Below are 10000 nucleotides of genomic sequence, written 5' to 3' on the forward strand. Positions count from 1 at the left end.
CGGGTGTGGCCGTGTATGGGGGAATCTAAATGAGCGGCGTGGGAGTAATGCCACTGAAATGGTGCAGATGATGGGGCAGCAAAAAAAAAAAAAAAAAAAAAAAAAAAAAAAAAAAGAAAAAGAAAAAAAGGGAAATTACTCTGTAATTAATGTGAGGGGACTTAATTTGCCACAAGTGAGTCTTGAAGGCCTTGCCTCTCTTGTTTATTCAAGGATTAAGATTTTAGGCATGGCCCATTCTTCCAATCTGTCTGTGCTAATCTACATCAATTACAGGAGAGAGAGAGAGAGAGAGAGAGAGAGAGAGAGAGAGAGAGAGACAGAGACAGAGACAGAGAGACAGAGAGAGAGAGAGCGAGCGAGCACCCACATGCAAGTAGTCCTCATCCTTCCTCACGTGGATCAGACGACTGTCCAATTCTCTGTGTGTTACCCTGAAGAACAGCCTGGGCATAGACACTAATATCTCATTCTAGTGTCTATGACCTGGGGTACCTTTTAGAGACTGGTCCAGAACAACGACATGAACGGCGGTTCCTCGTAGCCACCCTACTGACATGCCACTGGGCACGATGGGCAATGGGTAGGCCCGTGACTGAGATCAAGAAGAACGTAGTATCTTGTTGATTAACTGACTGGCTACACGAACTGAGTAAGTGCAGGTCAGTTTGAATGTGAACACACACACACACACACACACACACACACACACACACACACACACACACAAAACAAACAAACAAAAAACACTATCAGGCCTAACAACAACAATAACAAGAACAAAAACACAACAATAACAAGAGCAATAATGATGATGATACTGCTACTACTAATGATAATTATAATAATAATAACCGTAATGATGATAATAATCGTATTGTTTTGTTTTACATCAGGATACAACAGATTCCTGTGTATGAAATTCGGGCTGCTCTCCCTCAGGCAGAGTATGACGCCACACTGCAACACCACCTTTGTTTTTTCTTCTTCTTCTCTTTCTGTCTGCGGATCTATCTGTTTTACGATCAAAGTGGATTTTTTTTCAACAGAATTTTGCCAGGGACAACCCTTTTGTTGGCGTAGGAACTTTTACATACGCTTGTGCTCATAACAACAGCAACAACAACAATGATGATTGTTAATTGTTGCTTATAGTCCATCCCACCGCACAGAGCTATATCAGGACTGTCAAACCATACAAATGCTCAACCTCATCAACACAAAACTGCCACATACAAAAAACAACAACAAAAAGCCTATAACATAAACACAGTTTATGACACATTATCCTAACCATTTAGCTCCTTATGGCAAATAAGATTAGGCTGTGCTGAAGACGCCAGCCATTCCGCTTAATTTGTCATCCCAAGATGACAAAAAATCGTAAAAAAAGGGGAAAAAACCCAACAACACTTCAAAGCCAAACAAAAAATACATAAAAAGGCCATACAGTCAAATAACACTGCAGGAATGAACAGTAATGCCCATCCCAGTGTTTACATCTCACTACCTAATCGCCAGAGCAAAACAGCACAGACAGTACATCACAGACTGCGGAAAAGAGAGAGAAAAAAAAAGTGTCATGGCTTGCTTGAAAAAAAGAAAGGGGAGTGGACTGGGAAGGCAGAGAAAGGAGACAACAGTGAAGATAGAAAAAAAAAAAGAAGACAGAAATAAAAGAGAGTGACAGTAAAGAGGAAATTTCTAGCACAGTATTTCCAGAAGGCGGGGATGCTGTTTATTCTGAAAGACCCCCGGCATCCCCACGGGGTAGGGTGGGGTAGGGGGGGGGGGATGATGATGTTGATAATAATAATAATAAAAGAAATAAATGATTCTACTAATAACAGAGAGATGGAGGAGGGAAGGGTAAAAAAAAAAGGGGGGGGGAGGGGGGACGTGGGAGGGGAGGGGGGACGTGGGAGGGGAGTTGGGGTGGGGAGGGGGGACGTGGGAGGGGAGTGGGGGTGGGGAGGGGGGACGTGGGAGGGGAGTGGGGGTGGGGAGGGGGGACGTGGGAGGGGAGTGGGGGTGGGGGTGGGGGGGGAGATTGGTTCTCCAAACCAGCCACAACACAATACACATACTTTATTGTCTATACTTGAGTAAAGAGATGTGCTTTTTTGGCAGCAGAGCGTGTCCTACATACAACAACAACAACAACAACAAGAAAAAAGAATCACAAAATCAAACGCCACTGCCAGCAGTGCAGCACTGACCTGCAGGCGAAGTGCAGGATCTCGGTGAGGAGCTGGGGAGTGTAGACATCCCCCAAGGGGTTGTTGGGGTTGATCAGCAGAATGGCCTTCACCTTCTTCCCCTGGACACAACAAACACACCACCCGTTCCATCGTGTCTATTCTTCAACAAATCTGGCAAAATCATGTTGAAAAAGCCAACTCTGATGATAAAACCATCTACAGACAGAAAAAAGGTGCTCGCTGCATCGACATTTCTCAGTAACACATTGGACACATGGACGTAAAAAAAAAAAAAAAAAAAAAAAGAAGAAGAAGAAGAAAAACAAAAGAAAAAAGAAAGAAAGAAAGAAAGAAAAAAGATTCCATAATTCAGACACAGACACATAATGGTAAATATACTGGAGGCTGGAGAAGGCTGTAACATAACGGACAATACACCCCTACTGCTGGCAGATAATAATAACAATAACAGCAACCATGATGACGATGTAATAACAACAATAATAAGAATGATGATGATGATGATGATGATAATACGATCACAACAATTATAATAATATCAATGACAACAATATTCACCACTGCCGTCATCACCATCGTCATTCATTGACAAAGACGGCCACGCAGAGACGGTCACACCCTCATTTCTTCCCCTCCACTCCTCTGTGTGACTGGCGGAGTCAACGTCCACGCCCAGTTGTTCAACACAATACACATGTTCATTTTCGCATTCCGTCTTGAGGGGAAAAATTGTGGATATTGCCACAAAAAGACATGTTTAGCAAACAACTGGCAGTGTCCACGTTTCTTTCCCTCTGCTTGTTGGGTTTTTTCCCCTTTTTTTACGATTTTTTGTCATCTTGGGATGAAAACAAAAACAAACGCAAATTTGTTCAAATAAGTATAACATCTCTATACACACTATACATTTCTTCCCCTGTCAAGAGACGTAAAGAAGGTCAGTCAAAGAGTGGAGGAGAAGAAACGTAGAGTATATATTTACAATGTTATTAACCAATTAAACAACTTTCTTTTCCGTCTTTTAACCGAAAAACACAGGGGAAGAAATATGGACACTGCCAAACAACTGATGCTTCATTTACGTGTGTAGCGTATATGAATTTGTCCGAACGCAGTGACGCCTCCTTGAGAACAGTTGACGTAACTCAGAAACTGAAAGTTACGTTCAAATTGACGCTGAAATAAATCATCTTACATCAATTTATCAGTTGTTCCCTCTTTACCTGTCTCCTGGCCAAGTTGTAGACAATCTCAAAACTGCTGACCGTCAGCTCAAAGCCCACCTGTCAACACACACACACACACACACACAGACATGTCACAGCGACCTGTTTTGTTCGCAGCTGCGACAGGCGCAATAGCCGAGTGGTTAAAGCGTTGGACTGTCAATCTGAGGGTCCCGGGTTCGAATCACGGTGACGGCGCCTGGTGGTTAAAGGGTGGAGATTTTTACGATCTCCCAGGTCAACATATGTGCAGACCTGCCAGTGCCTGAACCCCCTTCGTGTGTATATGTAAGCAGAAAATCAAATACGCACGTTAAAGATCCTGTAATCCATGTCAGCGTTCGGTAGGTTATAGAAACAAGAACATACCCAGCATGCACACCCCCGAAAACGGAGTATGGCTGCCTACATGGCGGGGTAAAAACGGTCATACACGTAAAAACCCACTCGTGTGCATACGAGTGAACGCAGAAGAAGAAGTTCGCAGCTGCAACAGACTGTCCTCAACCAATCAGTCACCAGCATTTCGACCACGTATTAGTTCTGCACGTGACGTGTGAAGTTCAGCACGTGAATCACGACCCGCTGTTCACCAGTGACACGGTCAGGTGTCAAGGCTCAGACAGAGGTGTGGTCTACTTCTCCGGAGTTCAGTGTCAATGATTCTGATTGATAGCAAGAACCCGTCTTACCGGTGTGTGTGTGTGTGTGTGTGTGTGTGTGTGTGTGTGTGTGTGTGTGTGTGTGTGTGTGTGTGTGTGTGTGTGTGTGTTTGTAGACAAGTTTTTTTTTTTATTTAATTTTTTTCTTGTACAGGTGGTTGAATTACAAGAATATTTTGTTTTTAAAAGGAGAAAAAGCAAAACAGCAGCACCAACAATAGTCATCATCATCATCATATTGGACATGTAAAACAAAACCAACAATAAACTGCTCAATATCACGAAAAAAAAGAAAAAAAAGGGGAGGGGCCGGGGGTGGGGGGAGGGGTGGGGGAGGGGGACGGGGAGTGGGGCGAGGGGGGGGGGGAGGAGTGGTGGTGGTGATGGAAAGGAAGTACTGCTTTCAAAAACAGACGACGCGGAAAAGTTGAAAGACTTAAGACTTTTTTTTTTTTTTTTTTTTTTCCCGCAGGGCTTGACCCAAACGCCTCCATGTTAACTTTGTACCTTTTCTTTTCATCCTCTTCTCACCACACAACCCCACACCTGGCAGCGCTGTGTGTGTGTGTGTGTGTGTGTGTGTGTGTGTGTGTGTGTGTGAGTGTACGTGTGTGTGCGTGTACGTGTGTGTGTGTGTGTGTGTGTGTGTGCGTGTGTGTGCACGCGCGCTCGTGTGTGTGTGTTTGTGTGTGTGTGCGCGTACAAGTGTGTGTGTGTGTGTGTGTGTGTGTGTGTGTGTGTGTGTGTGTGTGTGTGTGTGTGTGTGTGTGAGCATACAAAACACACACATATAACACCCCGCCCCCCCCAAAAAAAACACAAAAACACACACACACACAGAAACACAAACACACGTACACAGACACACACACACACACACATACACACATACATATAAACACACATACTCACACACACACACACACATAAGCACACACACACACACACGCAAACACACATAAGCACACACACACACACGCAAACACACATAAGCACACACACACACACGCAAACACACATAAGCACACACACACACACACGCAAACACACATAAGCACACACACACACACACAAACACACATAAGCACACACACACACACACGCAAACACACATAAGCACACACACACACACACACGCAAACACACATAAGCACACACACACACACACACGCAAACACACATAAGCACACACACACACACACGCAAACACACATAAGCACACACACACACACACACACACAAACACACATAAGCACACACACACACACACACAAACACACATAAGCACACACACACACACACTACAACGTACGGACACTGACCTTGGGTGAGAGGGGCACTTCCAGCACGTGCACCCCGGCCCTGTCCTCTATGTCGTTACGGATCCGGTAATAGTAGGGACTGGCCACCATGAAGTAGTCTGCAACACGGCAGTCAGCGGCACGTTAATGACCAGCCAAACAACCACTCAACCAACCAGCTAACCAACCAACCAACCAACCAGTCCACCCACCCACCCTAACCAACCAACCATTCACGTGCTAGAAATAGTCCTCTTTTCTGACGCTTTCTGCGTGTTTCTGGCGTTTTACTTTTTCGTTTCTGTCGTCTCTTTCTTTTCTTTCAAAATATATTTTTTTGTCTGCCTTGCTGGCCCATTCACACACACACACACACACATATATATATATATATATTCCTAGAAAGACTTGAATATTTTTGGGGGGTCTTTTTCTTTTTCTGGACTTGTATCGGTGTAGAAAACATTTTATTTTGGTGTTTATTTACCTTTATGTCTTCACGGCAGAGCTGTCGTGTAGTATAATGCATTGTTGTATATATGTCTTTCATGCGAGGCGCTTAGCGCCCATTATTTATAGTTTGCTCCATATAAGCACATAACAACAACAACAAGAACAACAACAAGAGAGGCAAGGCCTTCAAGACTCACTTGTGATAAATTAAGTCCCCTAGCATTAATTACAGAGTAATTTCCCTTTTTTACCCTCTGCACCAAAACGTTTGCAAAATAAATAAAAATTCCATGCTTAGCAAAAGAAGTTCCTGTTTGAACAAAAAATGATAATAATGACTCCTCTTGTTGTTGTGTCAGAATAAGAGGTCAAAGTGCCAAGTTTAGAGAATACAAAAAAATATAAATATAACAGTAAATGCAGTTTGCATATAATTAGGCTTCTTTTTTTAAATTTTTTTGTGCCCATCCCAGAGGTGCAATATTGTTTTAAACAAGATGACTGGAAAGAACTGAATTTTTCCTATTTTTATGCCAAATTTGGTGTCAACTGACAAAGTATTTGCAGAGAAAATGTCAATGTTAAAGTTTACCATGGACACACAGACACACAGACACACGGACACACACACACACACACACACACACAGACAACCGAACACCGGGTTAAAACATAGACTCACTTTGTTTACACAAGTGAGTCAATAATAACAACAACAACAGTAGTTATATCAGCATTATTATTACTTGATAATTTGACAATGCTTATGTTATATTCTTTTTGGCGCCTAGCATGACGTGTGAGGGGCCTGTTGGCTTTACCTAACGGTCAACGGCATGGGCATATCTTTTGGTTTATGTGTATGGATAGGAATTCACTTGTGCCTACATTCCCCCCCCCCCCCCTCGTTTTGTTGTTGTTTGTCTTTCCAAGTTCTAAGTGGATCGATGATATAACTTTTCCACCCTGATATGAGCCTGTGTGGTCCGCTGAGGTCTTAGCAGCCGAGATGAATAAATAAATAAACAGATAAATACATGGATAAATAGATAAATAAACGAACAAACAGATAAATAAATAAATAAATAAATACATACATAACCAAAACAACCAAAGAACAAAATCACTCAGCTAATTAACCTACCAACGAGAACCAGAAGGACACCACACTTTATCACTGACCAACCCATCCGGCTAGTTCGTTTCAATGACCACACAGCCAAACAACTGACCAAGCAGTCTGACGATGAGTGACCGGACTCACTGACTGGCCAAGAACTGACCGACCAGGTCAGCTGACAAATCACACTTGTCTCTCTCTGTGACGGGACATGCTGAGAGCTAGGTGACAGGCTCTTCAAGCGACTATACATAACGACGTGCATAATTTGTAGGAATACAGACACAGCCAGAGTCAAAAGGACACACACACACAAACTGGCTGTGTATGTTTTTGTGTTCAGTGGTTGGTGTGTGTGTGTGTGTGTGTGTGTGTGTGTGTGTGTGTGTGTGTGTGAAATGGAAATGCAGTTGTGTATTTCTTTATCACAATATTCTTGTATATGCATTTTGTTGTTGTTGTTGCTCTTCATCTGCTTGTTTCTTCTCTCTCTCTCTCTCTCTCTCTCTCTCTCTCTCTCTCTCTCTCTCTGTCTCTTTCTCCTATTTTTTCTTTTTTCCCTTCTTTTAAATTTTTATTTATTTATTTTTATTATCATTTTTTAAATTATTATTTTCATAGATGGCTTGATGTAAAAAAAAGTAATTGTTGCTTATTCAATTTACCATCATGAAATAAAATCTTGATTTGACTTGACTTGACTTGACACACACACACACCTGTATTAACCCTTTCACCGCCAGTCAATGTAGAGTGTAAAATTCCCTTGTGCTCTAAACCTAGAAAATATAGTGTCAAAGAACAGCTTGGGACTCCCCCCCCCCCGACCCCCTGCGATGTGTAGAAAATATTATGTCCTGTCCTACCACCGAACATTAAGAGCAGTATGTTCATGGATAACAGACCCATGATCTGGTCACCCTTCAGTGACATGGGTACTCTACTTAGCTGCTGCATAAAGGAGAGTTTGGCGGTGAAAGGGTTAACGACAGGAGAACAGAGGAGAGGAGGAGGAGGAGGAGGAGAGGAAATGAGAGGAAAACAGGAGAGAGGAGAAAAAGGGAGACAACAGGAGACGGGCGCAATAGCCGAGTGGTTAAAGCGTTGGACTGTCAATCTGAGGGTCCCGGGTTCGAATCACGGTGACGGCGCCTGGTGGGTAAAGGGTGGAGATTTTTACGATCTCCCAGGTCAACATATGTGCAGACATGCTAGTGCCTGAACCCCCTTCGTGTGTATGTGCAAGCAGAAAATCAAATACGCACGTTAAAGATCCTGTAATCCATGTCAGCGTTCGGTGGGTTATGGAAACAAGAACATACCCAGCATGCACATCTCCGAAAACGGAGTATGGCTGCCTACATGGCGGGGTAAAGAACGGTCATACACGTAAAAGCCCACTCGTGTGCATACGAGTGAACGCAGAAGAAGAAGAAGAAGGAGACAACAGGAGAACAGAGGAGGAAAAAAAAAGGAAACGAGAGGAGAATAGTGGATTGGATTGGATTGGATTGAATTTCTCTTTTTTTTTTGTTGTTGTCACAACAGATTTCTCTGTCTGAACTTCCGGCTGCTCTGCCCAGGGAGACAGTGTGTCTACATTGACAGCGTCACCCCTTTAAAAAAAAAAAAAATTCTGCCTGCAATTTTGTTTGTTTTCCTATCGAAGTGGATTTTCTTTTTTCTTTTAACAGAATTTTGCCAGGGACAATTGCTGTGGGTTCTTTTACGTGCGCTAAGTGCATGCTGCACACACGGGACCTCGGTTTATCATCTCATCCGAATGACTAGCGTCCAGACCATAAACTTTAAGGTCTCTAGCGGAGGGGGAGAAAATACTGTCGACTGTGGCACTGGAACCGCTGGGCTCAGATTCTCTCGCTTCCTAGGCGGACGCGTTACCACAGGACTCAACAGGTGAAGAGAGGAGAAGACAAAGGAGAGAGAGGAGAACCAGGACGTACCTCCAGGGTCCGCCAGACCGAAGGCCAGAGTGTCCAGTATGGCTGTGGTGCCAGTGGCCACCAGGAGCTGGTGCCGTCCGTGCGTGCACACACACACACACACACACGCACGCATTCACACACACACACACACACACACAGCACACACACACACACACACACACACACAGCACGCATTCACACACACACATACACACACGCATGCACGCATGCGCACACACACACATACACACACGCACACACACACACACACACACACACAGGTGATTAAAAATGATGAGATCATAACAGTTCTTTTGAAAGTCCTCCCCCACTTTCGCCTCTCCCTCTCGCCCATGATCCCACCTCTCTCTCTGTCTCACACATGATCCCACCTCTCTCTGTCTCACCACCTCTCTCTGTCTCACCCATGATCCCACCTCTCTCTGTCTCACCCATGATCCCACCTCTCTCTGTCTCACCACCTCTCTCTGTCTCACCCATGATCCCATCTCTCTCTGTCTCACCCATGATCCCACCTCTCTCTGTCTCACCCATGATCCCACCTCTCCCTGTCTCACCCATGATCCCACCTCTCCCTGTCTCACCCATGATCCCACCTCTCTCTCTGTCTCACCCATGATCCCACCTCTCTCTCTGTCTCACCCATGATCCCACCTCTCTCTGTCTCACCCATGATCCCACCTCTCTCCCTCTCACCCATGATCCCACCTCTCTCTGTCTCACCCATGATCCCACCTCTCTCTGTCTCACCACCTCTCTCTGTCTCACCCATGATCCCATCTCTCTCTGTCTCACCCATGATCCCATCTCTGTCTCACCCATGATCCCACCTCTCTCTGTCTCACCCATGATCTCACCTCTTCCTGTCTCACCCATGATCCCACCTCTCTCTGTCTCACCACCTCTCTCCCTCTCACCCATGATCCCACCTCTCTCTGTCTCACCCATGATCCCACCTCTCTCTCACCCATGATCCCACCTCTCTCTGTCTCACCCATGATCCCACCTCCCTCTGTCTCACACATGATCCCGCCTCTCTCTGTCTCACC

At 44.6% G+C, this 10000-nt stretch overlaps 1 protein-coding gene across 2 annotated transcripts in view; it reads right to left on the reverse strand.

Moving 5' to 3' along the window:
- The window catches only part of LOC143283070 (1-aminocyclopropane-1-carboxylate synthase-like protein 1), a 55227-nt gene that overhangs the window by 14241 nt on the left and 30986 nt on the right, over positions 1 to 10000 (reverse strand). For both annotated transcript variants that reach the window (XM_076589100.1, XM_076589099.1), the window contains 4 exons: positions 8949 to 9015; positions 5433 to 5530; positions 3446 to 3505; positions 2220 to 2320 (listed from right to left, as the gene is read on the reverse strand). In XM_076589100.1, coding sequence (XP_076445215.1) covers positions 2220 to 2320; positions 3446 to 3505; positions 5433 to 5530; positions 8949 to 9015 — 326 coding nt within the window. The remainder of the gene's footprint in view (positions 1 to 2219; positions 2321 to 3445; positions 3506 to 5432; positions 5531 to 8948; positions 9016 to 10000) is intronic.

Source organism: Babylonia areolata, chromosome 6 (genome assembly GCF_041734735.1).
Source record: "Babylonia areolata isolate BAREFJ2019XMU chromosome 6, ASM4173473v1, whole genome shotgun sequence".
Lineage (NCBI taxonomy): Eukaryota > Metazoa > Mollusca > Gastropoda > Neogastropoda > Buccinidae > Babylonia > Babylonia areolata.